General features: G+C 48.1%; 1 protein-coding gene across 7 annotated transcripts in view; it reads right to left on the bottom strand.

Moving 5' to 3' along the window:
• Positions 1–2357: 2357 nt before the first annotated feature.
• Positions 2358–22700, bottom strand: part of BCL2L11 (BCL2 like 11) — a 42859-nt gene continuing 22516 nt past the window's right edge. For 4 of the 7 annotated variants that reach the window (XM_081156269.1, XM_081156263.1, XM_081156266.1 and 1 more), the window contains 2 exons: positions 18320–18429; positions 2358–6544 (listed from right to left, as the gene is read on the bottom strand). In XM_081156269.1, coding sequence (XP_081012395.1) covers positions 6446–6544; positions 18320–18429 — 209 coding nt within the window. In that variant the 3' untranslated portion in view covers positions 2358–6445. Of the gene's footprint in view, positions 6545–18319; positions 18430–21880; positions 21998–22700 lie in introns of those variants that run through there. The other 3 variants (XM_081156264.1, XM_081156268.1, XM_081156267.1) reach the window with 3 other exon arrangements.

The raw sequence follows: 22700 nt of genomic DNA, 5'->3' as shown, positions 1-22700 counted from the left end.
CTCCCACATTGAACGATTCAGTTCTTGACCAAGTTGCTCATGGAATAGTGTCTGTTTTTGAACAAACTTCTTTCTCTACCTGACAACCATTTCATGCTGATACATCAGCATGACAAAAAGCGTCTCTCAGGCCACAAAGGAGAGAATGCACCAGTGTGAGTCAGTTTAGCACTAAACCTCACCTTGTTAACATCTCAGGAAATTGTGCTGTGAATACTTTTGTGGGGTTTTTTTTGCTTTTGTTGATTAGCACAATTTTAAAACATAAAGAGGCCATCATGAGTGCTAGTGTTGCCAAAAGTATGAAAGAAACAATGATCACAGGCAACTGAGGAGGTAGAAAAACTGTTGTTGATTTGGATAAACAAAAAGTAGTTAACCAGTGATATGTGAAAAAGCGAAAATGCTGCATACTGACCTCCTCAAAGATACCCCGGAACTGAATGAGTGCTGAAAATGATTCATTTAAGACTACTAGAGGGTGGTTCAATACATTTAACAAGTATTTGTTTACAGATTAAACATGTACTGTATATAAGAAAGGTTAAAACGGAATCATTTGGGGGTCTGGAACGAATTAATTCAATTTACACTATTTCTAATGGAAAGAAATGATTCCGTTTTTGAACAAATTGCTTCTTGAACAGCCTTCTGGAATGAAATAAATTCGAGAACCGAGGTTCCACTGTATAGTTTATCTTCTCCTTGGTGAGAATTTTCTATGGACTTAGGGCTTGCCTTAGAAAGGATAGTATTCAGGAGACCCAGTGGTAGAAGTTACCCCAAAGGAAAACTAGAGACAATCACTGTGCCTTGTCATTTTCAATCTTCTCACAACCCATTCTTGTCTTTTTTTTAGAGAGTGTGGGAGGGGGAGAGACAGAAACATCGATGTGAGAGACCCATCAATTGGTTGCCTGCACATACCCCAACTGTATCAAAACTATGATACTAAACAAGAAACCAGACACAGACCACATGCCACATGATCCCATTCAAATGATCCATAAAAACACATTTATGGTGGAAAAGTATCTGGAGTCACCTCTGGGGGTAGGGGGTGGTTAAGGAGCATGAGGGAACTCCGGGGAGTGCCTGTAATCAGGGTTTGGGTGACAGCTGTATCCTTGGCGAAACCTTAGCAAATGCATACTTAAGATCCATATGCTTTATTGTGTGTTTCACCTCAAAAATTAAAAAGAGTTAATGAGAAATGAATGAACTCTAAATTATATGCATGTAAAGTATTTAGAGAACGGGTGCTGCTGACTAGAATTTACTTTGAAATACATCACAAAGTAAGGATTGATGGGTAGGGTGATATGTGATCCAGCAGGTTTAATGAAATGTAAATGGAAGGCTAGGCAATGTGTTGTGTGGTGCTCTCTGTAAAATTCCTTCAGCTTTTCTGTATGTTTGCAAATTTTCACAATGTTGGGAGAAAAAAGATAACAGACTGAAAGAGAAATATTTCCAACATATAAGAGATTTTTACCCAGAATATATAAAGAGCTAACCATCAATAGGAAAAATGAAAAACCCAGTTGAAAATAATTTAAACCTGTGTAATCACCCCTCCTCCCCCCCAGCCCGCAGAGAAATCTGGAAAAATTCACTCTCCTGCCTTCGAGAGGAAGTAGGCTGGGAGCCAGAACAACTTGACTTGAAGTAATAAATGTACACATCTACACACATACATACATAATTACAAGGCAGATTCATGTACTGCTTTAAAATAAAGCTCAGCCACGGTCTTGAACCTTTCCAGTGTTTAGTTGAGCAAAAGTGTCAGGTTATGTAATTATAGGATTTTGTAGCTTATATCCCCAAATCATTTTTTTTAATTTCTGCATCCCTAACCTAGCTCACACACAATGTGCAGCAGAGGCCCGATGGGCCCTTTATAGGGTGGCCATGGGTCAGTTCACAGGCAGGGGCCCTCGCTGGCAGTTCCCTGGGGTCTGGGCAGGTGCGGCAGACAAGCCCTTTCTCCTGGATTCTAAGCAGACTTCCCAGCATCTGGGTTTTCTTCCAGCTCTGAGCCGGGGTGAGACGGCAGGCAGGGTCTCTGCTGTCATCACTAACCAACATTGTTCCGAGCCGGCCCGCAATACCCCCTCCACCAGGTGCTGAATCATATCTGAACACGTGAGTAGACACTGCATCGACTCGCCAGCCACTCCAAACCTCTAAAGAGTGGCTTCCTTTCAAGCATAACATGCAGGATCGTCTCCAAGCGAGAGCTCACAGAACCTACACACAGGTGACACACTCTGCGGCTGGCAAAGGGTGGGTGTGCACATAGAATTTCAGCCATTCCACCACCACCTTGGGAAACAAATCAAACAGCTCACCGAAACCAGTTGAAAGTTTTATTTATATAAAATTCAATAAGAACATAAAAAGATTGAGTTTTTTAAAAAAAATCTGCAGTTATTTACAGCAGTATTGCACAATAAAGTGGCAATTACCCTGTCAAAATTCATCAGTGCAAACCACAAGTGAGCCAGGGAAATTGCAATACGAATGCTACATATGCTGGGTCCTAGGAACACGTTAGTGATGGATCAGTATACACACAGATCAGTGCTCTTTGTACAGGAGTACCTGATGAGTTCCGATACAGTGACTAGTGGTCACAGGGCCTGGACATAGAACTTAGCAGAGCTTCTAAAGTCTGGAATTGCCCAATACAAGTAGTCAAGTTACTTTGCTGGGAGCTTGAAGATGCTTCTTGCACGCCATGCTGCTTGGAGTAGAACAGAAGCTATCCCAGCTGCTTTAGCCTCAAGTGTGAACACATTCCTGCACACAGGTGTGCAAAGTGGCCACACACAGGAACTAGGCTAAATCAGCAGGGAAGACAGACCACCTACACCGAAGCATGAGAAAGTCTCTGAAGCTTCCACATCTTAACACCCACCCCTGTAGGGCCCCCAACCTCTCCTGAAGCAGGACATCAACCTGAACGCACAGGCTGACCCCAATGAGGAACCAAATGGTTCAAGGCTGGGGCCTGTACAGTTGGCTCCTGAAGATCATTTAGTCCATACCTCAAAGCACAGAAAGCCACACAGCAGGTGGGGGGTGCAGCTCACCAGGTGCCAACAAGGGGTGAGTGGCATGAGTAGGTAGGTACTCAAGTCACTCTGGAAACAGGAACAGCCCCTCCTGCCTGTCCCCTGCCCTTAAATACTGAGTTGTCGGGTGTAAATTTTCAATGGGTAAATCGGTCCCAACTGCTGATAACACGATTTTTAAAGACAAGTCCTGGAGTTAATAGAATTTGCTTCCATGAGAAGCTAGCTGTGTTTTGGAACAAATAGAAAGTCACTGGGGATTTCTTAGAGAATTTTGTAACCTGCCCAATTCATGGTCTCTCATTGGTGTCTAAACGTGAGCTTCACCAAAGGATAGCCAAGTCCAAGAATTTAAACCCATTTGACCAGAAATACCGGGAACCGAAGCTGGAGGGCCACCCTGGGAAGACCGCGTGGCCTAGTGAGCTGACCAGTCCCCACCTCAGAGTTAAAGCAATTAACAGGATGGCAGGGGTGGGGGGGCTGTCAAGAGAGGTCAACACTTTCCAGACCTTAAGACATTAAATAAGCAGGAAATAAATATACAATATTTCTACAAGTTACAGCACTATGAACCAGTAGGACACATTACACAGAAAAAGAATCTACAATATTTACAATCCTTAATTCTGGAAAAATTTAGTAAAAACAGTGATTTTTTTTTTTTGCTCATTTATGCTGTACAAAATTTTACAAGAAAGGTAAAGGAAACACAATTGCACACAGACATTTGGCTCAGTTGGTAAGTAAAATATAATCTAATCTAATAAATAGTCAAAATATGTACAATATTAAAAAGGGGAAACAGATGGTTCAACTATGTACACTTTTTTTAATCAGAAGGAATTTTTACCTGTTTTCCACAGCCAAAAAATAAAATTCTTCATAACCTCATTTCTCGGCAGGACCACAGGTAACTTAAAGAATCACCATGAAGTTATTTTGGGTATGTTTATTGCATTTCTGTGATAATCACAGGACACTGTCGACAAACCTCACATGAGAAGATGAAGACAAGGCACAAAACAACCCGCATTTCATAAATTTTCAAAAAGGGAGCTAGTTTTTTTTTCTAGGGGAAGAAAAAAAAAAAAAGAAGAAACATAAAACAAAGTAAAAGGTATACCACAGCAGGTATACTTTCTGCAGGAGGCATCTTGATCAACAGATACGTACAGTACAGAGACATCCAGTCATCTCTCAAGTCCTGGTGCAACATCCTGTTAATACTCTACAAGTCACAGAATTTTATTTATTTCCTCACAGGCTGCGGCCTCGGCCAGCGGCCAAGCCAGAGGTAAACTACCGCGTGGCGAGCCCTCGGCCCGGGCTGTGCCCTGTGCTCCCAGGAGCAGGGTAAAGTGCTCCAGTCGGAGAGCCTGGCACATGGGTACGGAGATCCCGGGAGCGGACGGGCCCAGGGCCAAATACGTCTTTGGTGTGTGTGTCCAGCAGGCCCACGGCCGCAATTCTACCACCACCTCACAACCGTGTGGCCTTTATGACCCGGCAAGCGGGTTCCAGACCTATCGAGAACACAAGCTCAGACTCAACAGTTTAAAAAATATTCAAGACCCCAAGGAAGTACTTGGGGGAGAGGAAGTTTTAAAAAAAGGAAGAACATTTGGGATCGAATATCTCTACCTAAAGAAAGAAGCGTATATGCAAAATATATATATATACACACATAGATATGTACATATATGTATACATATATATTTATATAAAACTATGAAGATACACACGAGTGAATTTCCCCACTCGGTTCAATGTGAAAACACTGGTCCTCGATGGCACTGCTGACTCATTTGAAAAATCACGTATTTCTCTTAAAAAGCTGTTTCATCATCTGAGGTTTCAAAAACTGTAGGAGGTACGGGGTTCACAGAATGATCTGCACCTTCCTTCCTTCCCTGCTCTCTAACCTGTCCGTCTTGGGTCTCCCCCATTGTTTAAATGCCTTTGAAATGACTGACCACCCCTCCCCACCAGAACCCCACTCACAGCAATCCTCACAGGCCAGCGTGGAGGAAGAAGTGAACACACAGGGAGGCCTGACAAGACCCACCTGTCCCAAGAGAAAAGACCAAGTAGACATCTGTCAGGAAGGACCGTTTCGGACTTAGGCCTGGAGTTTTTCATGGCACTGCTCAGAGCTGAATTAGCCTGCATTTCAGAGTGGATATAGAAGAGCGGGAACCAAGTGGTGGGCATCAAAGGCCAGATCGACTCTGAGTTGGGTGAAAAGCAAGGATGCCCAGGAAACGGCCATCCAAAGCCCTGCCCACGGCCTGTGCCCATTCCCACAAGGACTCCAGCTTAGACACCTGCAGCTAAATTCAGCTGCAGGTGGGCACGTGAGCCAACCTGGGACCTCACGCTGAGAGTGCCTCCTGGGATGAGGGGACAGCCTGCACCCAGAAAAGCCGACAGTGCCAAGGGCCCTAATACTGTGTCTGTGTTATCACCACTATCACCTCTGCAAAACACTTGTGCAACGCCAGCCCACCAAACCACGTGGAGCCAGTACCAAGCACTTCCCAGTCAGTAAGCTACCAATGGACCGACTGACTGAGCTGGGATGACACAGGCGCATTCCAAGTCACGTTCTGACCCAGTTACACTTTATCAGGAAGACGCACTGGACCCCACTTGTGGATCAGCACCCAAGACGGACGAGAGGAGCATCACAGAAGAAGGTAAGGAAGGGAACACACAGAGAGGCTGAGATTTTGCCACAGATGCAACTGAATTTAAGGAGGTAAGTAAATATTTACAAAACGGGAGTGGCATATCAACACAGGCTGATGAAAGACCCTTTGCCCCTTTAATCAGTTCCATTTTATAAGAATTTTTTGGTAACAATGATTTAAAAAAGGTGAGAGAGGCAACGGGAGGCAGGGAGGGGCCTTATCATACATACCTCTCATGTTAAAAAATTCTGTACAGTAGCCTGTAAAAATAAACTAAGGCAGCTTTGGAAATTAGCTGGCTCAGTTTCCACTTGAGTTTACAATTTTAGGTTCTTAAATTTTTAGTAAAAATTCATTTAGGAGTTGGTTAAAAATTACCATTTCCTTTTTTCAAAAACCTGCTCTTATACCCCCTTCTTGCATAAAATCCTGCTCCAAAGAACCATGATCAGTACATTTTTAAAAAAAAGAAAATACGCTCTCATTTACATTCATCACAAATTCCATCAGACTCTGCCACGTGGCGATGAACCAGTAAGGTCAAGTCCGCACGCGGCCCCACGTGTCGGGACACAGCGGCCCCTCCGGGAACCACGGCGGCCGCGACGCCGGCTCGTCGGCTTGAACAAGTGAAATGTCTGCACACATCTCGGCTCCGCAGGGAACCCGTCGTCACTGCAGCCTCCACACCAGACGGAGAATGTAACGCAACAGCCTTAAGACAACCATGTGGGGGGGACCTTCTGCTTCTTGGTAATTATTCAAAAAGACCTGAAACAACAAAAGAAAAGCTGCTTATTTTCTCGGCCCTCACTGAAGTGAACCAATCCCATCTCCACGGCGGCAGGAGGCAGCCCTTCGCCCAAGCCCGCCCGCCCACTCCCCCTGCAGACCTCTCCCCATAAACAGCAGGCACGCTGACCAATCTGCAGAGAAAAAGCAACCAGAAGAATGTTTGGAAAACTCAGAGAGAGAATCCCCGCATCTCCGCGAGCCCCTCTGAAGACCACGTGTCCTGCCCCTTCGTGAGGAAGCGTCCCGGCTGCTGGGAAAGCAGCACCCCACCCGTGCTGGAGAACTGCCGCCCGGGCCACTGGAGCTGGCGTCCTGTGAAGAGGGGACAGGGTACAGGGGAGAGGAAAGAACGACCTGCATAGATGTGAAGTAGCTTACAGTCCAAGTATGTTTCAGACACCCCCCCCCAGGGTGACTATTTATTTGAGAAACCAGTGAATTGGGGTAACGTGCTCCATGAAAGCTCAATAAAGTGGCGCCCTGGTGCGCCACTGTGCCTTGGCTGTGTGTGGTGGTTCTACCGGATTAACACTGTGGCCCAGCACTGTGCCCATGCCACAGACAGGGAAGTTCCCCCCGGAACCCCTGCACCCTGCCGTGGGGAGCAGCACAATGAAAAATAAAAAGGCCTCTCCACCCGTGACCCCTACGTTTATGACAATCTAAGAAACTGCAGAAGTTGTTGCCGGGTATGGACGGTCCCTAAGGCCTCAGGGCCCGCTTTGAGTTCTAATCCACCTCTAACCCGAAGGTAAGTTCAAGGTATAAATTGAAGCAGCCAGGGTGGTAACGGATCACATCCAACTCCACACCAGCAGCCACAACCGTGTCCCAGTCAGCTCTGCAGGCCACCTTAGTGGGTTCCTTAATGGAAGCCGCACCTGAGACCAGCACTCTGCTCTGTCTGGGGAGGCTCCTAATGATTAACCCACCAGCCACGGATCCACCAGCCACAAGCCCACTGGCCACAACCCGGGCTGAGCACAAGGATCCAGCCTCAGACCCCACCCCGCCCAAGACAGCGCCCGCCAGTGCAGCTCCCTCCGAGACTGTTTCCACAAGCCCTCGGGCACCTGCTGGGCTGAACAGGACTGTGCTGAGACCCAGGCGCTTCCCTTCTCCTTCCAGAACAGGCCGGAGGAAATCAGCTCTGTCAGCGATTCCTGCGTAACCACAGTCTGTGATTTTATCTGTTACACACCAGATTGCTTTGTTTTGATTTAACTTTCAAAATTACTTGGCTTCTTCTGGGTGAGAAGAATTTGGGGGAAGGTTTTAGTTCAGACTAATATTAATAGGTTGAAAGAGCCTTATTCAAAATAAAACCACGACTTACTAAAATGGAGAAAGGATGTGCAGTGCTGGGCTCAGCAAGCACCTTGAGATGGGAAACCTCATGTCAACCAGGTATCACTGGGGCCTCAGCAGGACCAGAAAAAGGGGTAAAAATGACACCAACCAGGGAACCAGTCATATTGGGGACAGACACAAACCACTCGTTTAGCCAATTTTATATTCCAGAACCGGCAGTGTCTGGGAGGAAACACCTTCCACTCCAGCTTTAGGGACAGCAGGGGAGACAGTGACTGAGACGGTAGAAAAGTGAAAGTCACACCACGAGAGAGGTCTGCCCAAGTTTTCTTAGAGTTCTGCCTTTATCGCAAATATAAAGGACGTGAAAGGGATTAAAAGACATGCTGGGAGGGGCTGATGCAGGGATTTGTGGCAAAGGGACACCCACCCGATTCCTGACAGATGAGAAGCTGCAGCATCTCAGCCAGCAAGGACGCCAGACGCCTGCCCTCTCACGCGGCACGCGTCACAACACGGCGCACGCTTTTAAGCCAGCAAACAATTGCTTTTGGACAATATTCAATGGAGGAAGCCATTACCACTAATTCCAAGGGCCGTGCCAGCCCAGAAAAGCCCTGACAGCTGGCACAGTGCTGAAGCTGCTGCTGGCTCCAAGGGTCCAGCCCCTATCTCAGAAACAGCTGGATGGGCATCCTGCTTCCACAGGCTCGCTGCCCTCCGACACCTGCCCTGCACCACGAGCTCCAGCACGCGCTGGGCCTGACGATGCTAACGCAGGGCAGGCGGCGTGAGCCATGGCTGGCTGCGGATGTCCAGCCAGGCTCCGGCCATCAGTGCCACACAGACCGCGCGGCCCAGCCGGCACCAGCTCGCAGACTTCTGGCCTCCAGGACTGTGAAGAAACACATTTCCGTTGTTTCGGCCCCGTGTGTGGTCCTGTGGCACAGCAGCCAAGCTGGCTCCCACACCCTCCATTCCCAGGCCTTCGGCTCTACGTGAAAAACAGCACCTCTTAGATCAGTCGTGTAACGCGGTTTTAGTTTAAATCATAAAAATACTTTAGGAAGATCTATTACAATGACTCATTAAAAGAACTAAATGAGCTACTAAGTACAAACAATTCTGGATCCCAAGCCTCTCCATTGCTCACACACACTCAGTCACAGGTACCTGAGTGTAGGGCCCATCACTGCAACAGGGTTCATCCCCCATGGTCTAGATCAGGAACTGTGTTATTTGGAGAAACTGACTTTACGGCCAGCCCACATGTCTGCAAGGAGACTCCTTCAACATCAGCGTTGTGTTTCCTTCCAGGAACCCATTCCTGACAGTCCCTGCTCCTCCCTGCAGGGTGCGGCTCCTGCAGCCCCAGGCCTGGCTGCAAGGAGAGGCGAAGCCCTGGGCTCCAACTCTGAAGCACGTGCCTGCACCCACTCGGTCTGATGGGCAGTCCACGTGTCACCCGCACCAAGTGCGGCACAGCAATGCACAGCCCATCCTAAGGGACCCCCCTGGTGCTGCGCTCAGTGAGGATGGCCCACAAGAAGCCACTACCGCAGCCCCACCTCGAGGACAGAAAAACATGTACACTTTCCAGAGAAATACAGGCTGATAGCAGAATGGAGTCAAGACACAGAGGCTCCTTCCAGTCACGAGAGAAAGGCAACATGCCTCTTCCTACGAAGCTCACTCTGGTGAGGGACAGAGCCAAACAAGTAAACAAGGTTCTACGACAAGGGCAATACAGAGGGAAACATGATGGCAGAGAAGGCAGGCGGGCTGCGCAGGAAGGCAAGGGCCCATCCCCATGCTGAGTCCCGAAGGGAGGTTACTCAGGAAGGAAAGACGGACATTCCAGGAGACCACCGTGAGTAATGGCAGGAAGGCCAAAGGGCCCTGTGCTGGGGGAAGGAGCAAACAGCTCGGTAAAAATCGTATATTAGACGGTGCATAAGTATTTGATTTCTCATAATAAACCAAAATGGAAAACAATGCCAAATTCTAGGATGTTCCCTCCAAGAACAGTCCCTTAAAAACAGGAAAGTGGATTCATGGGCTCCAAGTTTCCCTGGGACAGGCTAGGACCATGTGACCTGAGACCCTGGCTCACCTGGGCAGCAGTTAGAGCAGGGACCGTGCTGAAGGCAAGCCCTAGAGCTGGTCCCTGGTGACTCACCAGGGGCTAGGAGGAGCCAGCCAGGGAGGAAGATGGCCGGGCCCATGTGCAGGGTAGAAGCTGGGGTGTCCACAGCCCCGGACAGCCCTGCGTGTGCAGCAGCTCAGAGTAGGACAACACAGCGTCAGCTACCACCAAGGACCATCTTCAACTTACACCCCAAGTAACATGTCCCAGGTTACACTAGAAAATTTAATTACATTTTAATGCCCAAATAATCACAGTCAAACATGCCTTCTTGCTCAATCTAGGGAAGCAGGTGTGTGTGGGAAACAAGAGGCCTTGTCCCTAGGCCGCCTGGGGCATTGGTGAGGCTAATCCCGGCAAAGATGAGCCGGGCTCTGAAAAGCTGCCAGGACACACCAGGCCTCCAGACTTGTGTGTGCCCCAGCTTGGGGACAAGAAGAGTCACCCCTGCCACCACGAAACTACACAACTTGCCACACGCTTTCTGTCTTAACAACCCTGAGCCAGTGTGGTAGTAAGACCAAGCTAGAAGTGAGAATCAAGAACCCATGATCCCAACAATACAGCTCGGCCTGGAGCACAGTGCAGAGGGCCAGCCCACCAAGCCGAGCTGCAAAGGCAGGGAAAATGATCGCGTAAGCACCACACAGGCACACTTGGCAACACTCAGAGCAATTGTTTAACTTACTCAAAAACTCCTTTCTTACAAGGTTGCAACACTGAACCCCCAAGACGTCCTAAACTTTTTTTTGTAATGGATATATCTTCCACTGGTGACATTACAGGAGACTAAATTCTGGGATGTGAGACCAAAAAGGACTCTGACAAAGAGGGAACTGCTCTGGGTTCAGGCAAGTGAGGATGCGGGGGCCATATGCATGGCACTGGCTTCCCCAGGGGCTATCACGGCATCTTTGGGACAATGCTGAGCACCATCATAATCAGAGGTGACAAGGTGGGGCAGGGACAGAGAGTGGCCCCAGTGGTCCTGAGGGAAGACCACCATCCCTCTACCCATTCAAAACCCATCAACCTAAACAGTATTTTACATGACAAGTGAATGAGACAAGCTGCAGGACAGGGAATTCTGTGTGATGAGCAATGTGTTGATCTCCAGGGACGTCTGGTCTCTGTCCACTGCGAGACCAAGGCCACAGTCACATAACATCTCAGCTTGGATTTTATGTGGCTCCGCCATCCACTGCTATTCTCAGCTCTCAGGCCAGTGCTGCTACAAAGCAGCCCGAAGACCAAATTCACTTTCTACTTGTCACCCAGGCAACATGGGCATTTGCATAGCTTGTGCCCAACATGCTCTGCTGTCAGCACAGCTGTGGGTGGGACACCAGCCAGCCCCTGCACCAGAGCAATATTCCTACTTGGAAGCCAGGAGGGAGCTTGCCCGGGCACCTCCCGGACTCCCGGAACTCCCGGGAATCCCGAGGCTCCGGGTGACCTGACCGGGCAGCCATGCGATGTTCAAATGTCACAGCTAAACGACATTTGCATGAATGCCACTTTCCTATTTCCAATGCATCATTTCAAAGACACTGTCACATTCAAGGCCTTTTACAGGACAATTAATCACTCCTCCAGTTCACTTAGTCGGGCCTGCCATGTACTGGGTTTTTCTCACACAACACACATGACCACCTGCAGTACTAAGTCAATGGCCCCTGGCCCAGGGCCAGGCTGGCTGGAAAGAAGCACCCCCACATCACCTGTGAGGGGTCACAGCAGGAAGGCCAGCCACAGGGAGGCCAGTGTTCCGAAACGCCCAGCCTCAGAAACATGCTAATGAGACGTGCACACTAACCACAGCTCCAACCTCTGCGCTAGTTCAGCTGAGAAGCCTAGTGAGGTCGATGCGAGAGGCGAAGGCTCACCTCGGGGACATCTCCATTTCCTCCTCCAGAGATTAAATCCCCAGCGAGACTCTGAATCCCCCTCTGGGCACCTGCACCTGCTCTGATTACGTGTTCACGGCCCACAGCCCCCAAACGCGAGGCAGCCGTGCAGGTGCTCCACCTGGCACACGGAGGGAGTGCTCAGAAGTGTCACCAGCGTGATGCAACCACTCCGGTTAACACGCACCAGTGCTTGACCTCATTCCACTGAGTTCCCCCAGACGGCACACGCCACAGGGCCGAGCGCACGTGTCTAACAGGCAGACAGCTTAAAAAACAGACAGGTGAACAGAGTTTCCAGCATCCGTTTCAACTCCAGAGAAATGAGAAACGTTTCAATTACTGTTCAATGTGACAGAAAAGAGAATGCCGGGATGAGGGGTGACAGCGTTTTCTAGCTATTACGTCTAAATGCTCTAGTTCAACCTTCACTATGTGCCTAAGGGACTGACCGGACAATGGGGCCCCCATGGGTGAATGGATGGATGGAGTCAGGGTGCAAGGTGTGACCCCGAGGTCCCCACACTTGGCCGTGAGCTGTGTTTTCTACAAGATCACACTTTATCCTCAACAAGTCATGGAAAGTCTCCTTCAGAAAACCTGCGACCCACCGTTGTCATCAAGACCATCTGAAGGTCTCAGGGAAAGACACCAGGGCAGAGGTTACAGGAGGGCAGGCTCTGCTGTCACAGGCTTGGAGTCCCCGTGATGGGGGTCACTGTTCCTGTAGAGAGGAAACAGCATAAGGCAGGTGTGTGCAAGGCTCTTATAAAGCCAAACACTGAACTGCCTTATCCAATACCAAGGACAACACTTGCTAAACCTGAAAACTGTCACAAGCAGCAGGCGCCAACCGATTTACCCGACACAACAGTTTTGGCTACAAAAGCTGTCACCCTATGAATTCAGGTGAGCAAACTGTGAGACAACTCACCGTCCTATGAGAGGGGTCTAATTTCCTTTTTCTCTTATCGAATTTGTTGGGGTGATATTGGTTAATAGAATTATATAGGTTTCAGAGGTACGAGTCTATAACAATCATCTATTATATCATACTGTGTTTAATATCTAACATGCAGATTTTTCATTATTCTTTATTTTTTTTGTTAACCCTCACCGAGGATATTTTTTTTATTTTTAGAGAGAGGGAGAAAGAGAGAGAAACATCAATGTGAGAGAGACGCATCAATCAGTTGCCTCCCGCACACGCCCCGGCTGGGATGGGAATCGAAACCTCAATCCTTCGGTGTGTGGGCCGCCGTTCTAACCACTGAGCCACACTGGCCAGGGCTCATTATTAATTCAGACAGTAACAAAAAGCACTTTATATTATTAAACTCCAGCATTCAACTAGTCAATTAGTGAAGGCCTTCAGAAGAATGCTGCCTGAGAACATGCATCTCCGGGGTTACATTTGGTTCATGCTATTACCAAGCAGGCTACAGCGCAGGCCTCTCCCCGGCACGTTATGCCCGGCACAGAACAGGATCATTTATATAAAAACTACCCAGACAGCAGAGGGGGTGCGCCTGTTAGGAAAGACAGCACAGAGAGGTTTCAGGTTCACACAGAGCACATGGAAATGCTAAGGTGTGGACACGTCAATTAAACCTCTGCTTCCCGAGACCCAGCGTGTGAGCTCCTTTCTTCTCTGCTTTGTCTGGTTCAGTGCTGCGCTTCCGTCGGCAGGTCATTCCTTTGTTTCGTGCCCGCACACGCCCGGGACACAAGTAGGAAGTAGGCCTTGTGAACAAAAGACACACTGTTTCTTGTGATCAAACAATGAAAGGGTTTTCACCCACCTCTTGGCCCATTCTAGAGAGTGTCTCAGCCTTGTGTGCTGTTGGTCCCTGTAGTCCACCACCGGGACATCCCAAGTCACTGCTCACCAAGAGCAGGGGACCTGAGCACAGAGCGACTCGGGGTGGGCAAGCCTCGGTCCTGGGGTGGGGGTGGGGGGACATGCTGGTTAGAGGACGTGTTTTTACGTCTCAAGGGTTCAGCACACGCTCAACAGCCTCAGACTACGAGCCTGGCCCACGGCCAAGAATCCCATCAAGGAGACACCATCCTGAAACTTGGTGAAGCACACGGCACCCCGCACCCTCGGAAGACCATGGCCCCACTTGCTGACACTCCCTCCAGCGGATAAGACCTGGACTTGTCCTTACACAACTTCTCAATGGTGAAGAAACTAGCAGAGGCTATTCAGGAACAAAGGGACACGTGCCACCCGTGAGGAAGAGGCGGAGTCAAGGAGCACAGGAAGAGGCGGAGTCAAGGAGCACAATACGGAACTGCTCAACTCCTTGCAAGTTACTCTACCTCGTTAAAAAGCCCCAGACAGAGCCCTACCCTCTCTGAGAAGTCCTGTCCCTGGACGATGACTGTCAGCTCTGTGCTCACCTGTGGTCCCCACCCCACCCCCCTGCAGAGTCCCGGAGCTGTAAGAGGATACCAGTAGGTGCAGGTCACTTAGCCACAAATCCATCTATGGTCCCACAACACGTTGTCTGTGGGCCTCTGCTACCAAGGCACTTTAATGCTCAATGACATGGTAAAACACACCACACAGCTGCCGCTGGCTGAATCTGTGACAATCTGAGCCTCATAAGTACTGAGTGTAACACACAATAACCCACTGAATTAAACAGGGGCCCATGGCCCTGGCTGGGTAGCTCAGCTGGTTAGAGCGTTGTCCTGAGACGCCAAGGTTGTAGGTTTGATCCCCGATCAAGGCACGTACCAGGATCAACCAATGAATGCATAAAAAAATGGAACAATAGACTGATGTTTTCACTCTAAAATCAATAAAATTAAAAAAAATAGGGACCCATGAACTTAAGTCACACTGTTGGCACAACTGGCAACGTTTGTTTGCATAAAGTCCAGGATTACACGTTACCGTAACATCGTTAACTCTGATGCTGATGACTACACTGAGGTCACGTAAGAGAATACTCAGTCTTAGGAAATACACACAAAAGTATTTAAGAGTAAAGGTCTATCATGTCTGCAGCTTCTTCCCAAATACTTCAGAACATAACGTGTACACAGTATGAGGAGGGAAAGCGTTTGTTAGAGCAAAATGCGGCAAAAAGTTAACCGTGGGGAGCGGAGGCAGCAGACAGAAGAGGGTTCTGTGTACCATTCTTGCGACTTCTCGGTAAGTCTGAAATCATTTCAGAACAAAGAGCTACAACAATAGCCCGGTGCTGAGTGGTGAAGCTTCTATCGGATGGGAAGGAGGAGTGTCACCTGCCCTGGAGGTGTTCGGGGCATCGCACTGAGTCACGGGGGAAAGGGAACATGCAGTGGGTTTGCGCTCACCTGTGCCTCTCACTCCTGCTTCCAGGATTCAGACTCCACAGCTCCGTGGCATACGCTGCCCCACTGCCCTGACGCGGCCTGAACACACGACAACTACACGACAACTTCCTCTATTGCTCTAACTGGAAAAATGGGAGAATACCCTGTCAGGCTTCGCAAGGCTCGTGGCGATCAAAAGACCAACACTTCAGAAAAGGTACTGTCGCGGTATTAATGCAAATAAAGACGACAGATATTTAAAATGCTAAAATCTGTCCTGAAGCAGCGCAACAAGGTACACTGTCGCCCAAGGGCAGTGGCTTCCGCGTAAAGCCCGCACATAAATTCAAGGCATCGCTTTCCCAAACGGTCTTCTGTCTCCCCACCAGAATTCTCCTCCCCCCGATATTCAACAATAAACCATCAGTGTGACTGCGGACAATGACTGTTTAATCGAACACTATCAAGGCAGGGGTCTGTGGCTCTGGGGGTCACTGGGTCACTACCCTGAGTTTCAGAGTCATGCTTGAACTGGCTCCTTGTAAAATCTGGAGAATGTATTTCCCTCCATTTCAGAAACATCAGGATATAACCTACAGTCTGTCTGTCTCTACTCCTCCCCCCAGTATCCCAGAAGACTGAGAATGAGTCCTTTATATTAGCAACTGCATTTGTGGCACTGATTCACAATGACAAAATATAGCAACATAGTGCGATGAGATTTACACTTATCTTACCAAACACACTGAAAGCATACAGGTTACATAGGTTACCTTAAACATTAAACTGAAATAACACTGGGAGGAGAGGGAGGAAGGACACGACTTGATAGATGTTGTCATCTCACCTTCAGTGCGGAGTCAAGGTGATGAAGACAACCTAATGGCCCGTGTCTCATCTGCCTGTGACTAGAACGGCTCACCCCTTCGACAGCCTACATGAGGGGATGGCTGAGCTCCAACCCACACGCCATCCTTAGCCCAGGTCTCATCGTTGATCACCTAAGGCCGCCGCAGAGGGGCATCTACCAGACCCATCTGGGCAGGCTCAGGGGAAAGCTTGGTAGAGTCATCCATACTCCATAGAAGGTTAAAGAGAAACTTTTACAAAATATCCTTAAACACACTTGGCTCTGTGGCCAGAGGCTTTGATCTAGTCCCTGGGAAGAGCTGTGCTGATGTATCTCGGTGTCCAGAACTCCCGGACACTGAGGCAACCAGGGCCCAAGGGCCTCATCTCTTGGGCAGCACCACCCAAGTCAGATCAGGTCCCAAGGACATCTACAAACCGTCTCAAGATAGGGCAGGAGGCAGGCCCAGCCTGTTGTTGGTTCACTGCCAGACTCACCCTGAGAGTCTGCCAGGCTGGATTATGGGCACAAATGCCAGAATCAGGGATTCGGATCTAGCCAGCCCACCCTCCTGAAGGGACCCATATCCGCCCGCCTTAGCATGGGGACCAACATCCTGCATACACTGGGGCCCTGTTCCCGATGAGCTCCCCTCGTCCAGCAGGAGAGCCCTACCCACCACACACAGTACCACCAGAACCCCTTCAGAGAAACGACGGTGGAAGAAATGGGGGAAACAGTAACTTTACTGACACGGTATAAAACAATCACCGATTTCAGATCGAGGCTGAGAAGGAACTCCTGTTCTGTGAGCGGGCCCATGTCAGGTGCAGGATGCCTGGCATTCTGCCAGCTAAAGACAGTATCCTAAGCGACATGTCCCATTTAATGACAGACACACTGTCGCACATTTCCCACCAAACACCCCCCCCCCATAGGAAGGTATGAAAAGGGTCCAATGTGACTTTTCTGAAAGTCCCTAACCCCCTTACGGAGATTCTGCAGTGAAGAAAGGAAAGGCGCCCTCGTAATGGGAAACTACCCACATGTTTAAAAAAGCTTCAAAGGCACTGTCCGTATACGGACAGGAAAACAGGAATGATCGAGCGCTATTAACAGGTAACATCCATTTGCTTAGCAACAGCACGGACATTCAGTGCAGCATAGAAATGCTGGGGTGTCCTAAGCCTGACCTCCCTCCAGAGGAAAAAGAGATTTAAAACTATTTTTAAGATGTACTTACATGAAATGATAGTGCTCAGAAATAAAGCAGCCAGGGGGGAAGTGACACAGGAAGAATGATATTAACATTTACTTCCTACAAAATCAGGTTCAAGTGTCTTCCTTTTAGAGAAATCAACAGAAACGTCTTCATACATGGTTGTTTGGAAAAAAAAAAAGTAAACTGGCCAGAATTACATGATATCACACACTGGCTAGTGAGTCCCTTAGAGGAGGTGGTCGAAGATGCTCATGAGAGCCCCATTTAGCTCAGAGTTAAAGCCTACACACTTTAAAGTGTCTTCATGGGGAAAGGGTGTCCAAATGGTAACGTAGAAAGACTCTGGGCAAGCAAAACATACACTCTGTCTACAGGATAAGACAATGGGCTTAATTAAAAAAAAAAAAAATCAAAAAGTCATTGCACACCTCAAAAATTTAAGTGGCAGTCAACTTGGGGGTGTAAATTTTGTACTCCAAATTACAGGCTATTAATACACGGCCTCCTAATCCTAACACACTTCATTTATGACAGTCCAAGGATAGCCATGGGGCCAAAAGGACACGGCTCCTGCTCTGACCCACGTCACCAGCAAACCACAGGGCATCATTTCCTTGCTGAGTGAAGATGGAAAGTTAAAAATTTCTAACTTTCACCTAAAGGGAGTGCAGACACACCTCATATGGACTGAAAACTATGTGAACATGTATGTGGGGCTATTTCAAAGCATATAAACAACGCCCTTTTTAAGCTCGATGGTTTAAGGCTTGTGTTCAGGAAACCCCTGGGCCAGCCTGTCCTGGGTTCTGCTGAACTGCCCTGACCTCAGTTCAGCCGTAACACAAACGGAAAACGGGAGACAGGAGGAACAGTGGCCGGTCACACACAGGCAGTACCTGTCGCTTCCAGACAAGCACTGGATGATTAGTAGTCATTTTATTTTACATGGTGGGGAGAGGGAGGGAGGGAGGAGAAGAGGGGTGAGTAAGTAAGAAAACCTCATTACCCTCCGTGGGTAATAGGCGTTGAACTCGTCCCCGATCCGCCGAAGCTCCTGTGCGATCCACATCTCCGGGCGCAGGTCCGCAGGTAGGGCCTGAGACTGCCGCATGGAGGCTGCACCGAAACAAAAACAACAATCACATCGTTTCTGCGACACGTGGACAGGCCCGCAGGCAGCAAGCCCCTCTCACACGTGCACTCACGTTCTTGCTCCCTGACTGCAAGAGCTACAATGCACATTACAGATCACCACGGCTAGTCCGCCCCATGGCTCTGGTTAAAAAGTAGGGGATGTGCAATAATTTCCTTTCTCAAAACCTGAGACTAAGTACTGCCAAATTCAAAAACTTCCTGGCCAATCAATCACATACTTCCACTTCACGAAGGCAAACACACGCAAACATGGTACAATAAATATCGCCAAAGAAACACACAGGAAACACATGAGAATGTAAAAATCGAGGCTGTCAGTAAAATAGCTTTGATCTTAATACAAGGTAAAATTCCTAGGAAAAACTTCAAACATCACAGAGGAGTGTAAGATGAAATGGTCATTCTATGCAAAGCAAAATAAGTGAAACGTGAGAAAGGAAAACGGGCCGCCTGGGTGACTCCGTTTCTATGGAGGTGGGTGCAGTGCTGCGGCTGATGTCACGAGGGCCACCACGGGGCCCAGTCAAAGCGTAACTGCGCTCTTCGTCTCTATTAACGCAGCCAATGGGTGCAAGTCTGCAACCCCAAGTGGGGGCAGAAAACGTTTTGGGTGTAAGAGCAAAGGCATCTTTGATGAACAAAAAAGCAAGCGGGAGGCTTTCCTTAGGCCATCACTAACGTCCACACCCGCTTGTTAACGGAGCCATTAAAGCCACGTGACAGCCAAAAATGAAGGGGGAAAAAAATGCAAGTCTTCAGAACATCCCATCACCCACGGGAAGCCGGTCTCCACATGCCCCAGGACACACGGTGCCCACACCTGGAGAGCGGCGCAGAAGGCAGGCTCGGGGAGCGATGTGCCTCCGGCTGAAACAGCTCGTCACATACATCCAGTCATCCAGCTGGGCAAAGCGTACTCCTAATTGAACATCCGTGTTCCCTTTCAATCACCACCAAATGCGTTAAAACCTACAGTAATCAGAGCTCACAATAACAAAAATATAGCTTCCTGTTTTGTATTTTTTGCAGAATTTTTCTTTTTGTATTTTGTACTTTATCATTATAAAGCTGCTGTTGAGGCATAGCTTCTGTAAAAGCGCATAAAAGTGAACTCCTTGGCCCTGGCCAGGTGGCTCAGTTGGTTGGAACGTTGTTCTATACATCAAAAAGGTAGCAGGTTCGATCCCTTGTCAGGGAGCATACAGAAAGCAACCTATTGATGGTTCTCTCACATCAATGTTTCTCTCTCTCTCCCCCCTTCCTTCCTCTCTCTTTAAAAATCAATAAAAACAAAAAACTGAACTCCTTGAAGAGTTTTAACCAAGTCTTCTCCAAATTCCTGCCTCATCCTGTCTGTCTTCCAGCTCCTACCCAAGGTAATTGCAGTGATCCTACAAATGCAGCACCGGGGAGGGGCAGGGCACCCCGTGTGGGGCGGGGAATTAAGCCAGAGGCAAACTGCACTGACAGGAAGGCATGGCAGGGAATGTCAGAGCTGATGATGGGGAACTTTCAGGATAAGCTAGGCGTGTCCATGGACACCCATCCAACCACATGAAAATCACTCTGGCTGAACCTTTGTCATGCAAATATTTCTACGGTTACTATGTAAAAGTCCATAAACTTAAAGTTTAAATGACTAAACTGATAGAACACACAATTTCAGGGTAGAGTCATGCCAGGTGGTGATGTAATAGTTGACTCCCTTTCCCTGGGTTTATAACTCTCTAAGGATTGACCCTATTACAGGTACCAAACCATGACTTTCATTTTATACCATCAGCAATCAAGCGTTCTTTCTGGGCTTTGAAGCTTTTAGAAAGTGAAGTCACCCTTGAGGGGAAGGAGAGCATCCTCCTCAGAATGCCTACCCCGCCCGCACCGGAGCCTGCAGAGTGCCTCATGCCGTCATCTCAAGCGATGCTGCTACCGGCCTGCAGGGAGATGCACCTGCCCACACATGCAGGTGACCGGCCCCGCCAACCGGACCCCTCGGCCACTTAGAGCCAGCATCACCTTCCTCTCCTGGGCTTCAGAGCCCGCTCAGTGGTCACTACACAAAGCTTTCCTTAAGGGTAACCTGCTTGCAATCCTAGAGCCAGATATGAAGAAAACGCCAACTATCCAAAGAAAATCTGCGAAATAGAGGTTGTGTTTTACAAAGATGGTGGATGGGTAAAAAATGCTGCAAGTTACCTGATGCTAATAAATCAAGATAGTTGCTACCTTACCAGCAACTCTGAATGCCCATGTGCCAGACACTGACCCAGCAGGTGGTCTGGGCACATCAACCAAAGAGGCCAACCTCTGCCTCCCACAAAGCTTACATTCTTGTGGACTAAATGCTAAATTTTAACTAAATGTTTCCTCTGGACAAGGATATTTATAAGTATACTTGATATAAAACAAAACTGACTCCCCTGGTTACTTGCCCCCAGTGGTAGCAGAAGCCTGCTGAAGTATGTGGTTTGAAAGGTTCTGTCTGGCTTGTGCTCGGGCCGGCAACCAGAGCACCATCAAGGGAGCCAGTCCAGGCAGAAGTCCGCTTATCAGACCAGCGCCTGGGGACCCAGGGAACTGGTCAACCTGGCCAGCAGCTAAGGAGGAAACAAGGAACCTTGGTGGCCAAATCCAACTGCTCCCCTTAGACATGAAGGCCCAGCTGTTTTGGGGAAGGAGGTGAAGGAAAGAAACGGATGTTTCTTCTACACAAAAGAAAACTTCAGTAGCTTTAAGTAAGCTGTTATCATAAATAAACACATAGATAGAAACACATCCCTGGGGTGAGGCAGGGTGACAGGAGGTGGTGTGTCTGTGGGAGGCCCTGGACCTGCACTCTCCAAGCTCCCACGTGACTCAGGTGCAGGGAGACTAAGACCAGACCCTGGGAAGTACTGAGCAAAGGGGAAGAGATCCGTGTCTTCAGAGAATATTTATAAGGAGAGTCCCAGTGGCCAAGGTTAAGGATTAGATCAGAGTGCGAGCACACACCAGCTGGCCACAACGCAGGTCAGTGAGAGAGCGGCCAACTGTACGCTTAGGTGTATGGTTTTAAAGCTGATCTGGAACAGTGACAGACAATGCAAATCAACTTTCTCAAAGGAGACTGATCTGCTGGAGCCACTTGAATAGCATCTATCGCCATTTGGGGCTTTTTAAAAGAACTAGGTTTGTTTTGTGTGTTTTTTTTGAGAGGCAAATACTTTTCTGGCTCCTTCAACCTGTACACCTAAAATTAATGACCAACAATCAGCCTGCAATAAAACCTAGCATATCTATCCACAGAATATATGGTTATAAAGTAAGATTATAAGACAAAAACTCTATCTTGAATAACTTAAAAGACATCTCATTCCTGTATTTTAAAAGGGTAATCTTAAACTCAGTTAATACAGTGCAGTTTTTCACATACATTTCAGAGACCATTTCTGAAGTGATAAAATATCTTGTCTCTTGGTGAGTAGAAGCTCTTTCTTTCTTTTCTTCTGTAAAAAAATTTTCTGTGAGGTCACAGACTATGTTGTAGGCCCTGGGAATATATAAGTAAACAAAACAGATAAAATTCCTACCCTCGTAAAGCTTACATTTCAATTGGAGAGAAACAGACAATAAACATAAGTTGCTAAGTAAAGTACAAAACAGCTTTAAGGTGGCAAGTGCTATGGTTTAAAAGAATAGGCTAGGGTCTAGGCAGAGCAAGAGTGCTAGGGGCTGGGACGGTGGCCAGAATTGGCCTCACCTACAGGGTGGCATCTGAGCAAATAATCAAAGGAAATGGGGCTGAAAGAAAGGTAAGAATGGTAAGACCCACATGAACTGCATTCTATAAGTTAAGAATAAACACTTTATAATAAAATGACTTCTGACAAGCTGAGTTTGCTCATAGAGGAAGTTGAGCAAAAGTTACTTACAGCTCTTCCATTCTTCCCCGGGAGGTCTGAGAAATGACAAAGCATCTATAACCCAATTATCACCTTAATTGTTAAAAAATAAAATTCCACCCGTCTCAGTGGTGGTAGCGCGCTTGTGGAACTTTATTCTGTTTGTTGTGCGTTAAGTGGTTTGTTCTCGTGGTCACACAACTGTAATCCACAAAGTGTCCTTCTGTACACGAATCAAGTGAAGTATGAGGCTGGCAAATACCCTTTCCAGAATAGCTTAGCCCTGGTTGGGTGGCTCAAGTCGGTTGCCTCCTGTACACCAAAAAAAGGTGGCAGGTTCGATTCCTGGTC

This window comes from Miniopterus schreibersii (assembly GCF_964146895.1).
Source record: "Miniopterus schreibersii genome assembly, chromosome: 13".
NCBI classification, from domain to species: domain Eukaryota; kingdom Metazoa; phylum Chordata; class Mammalia; order Chiroptera; family Miniopteridae; genus Miniopterus; species Miniopterus schreibersii.
This window is presented reverse-complemented; position numbering and strand designations above follow the sequence as displayed.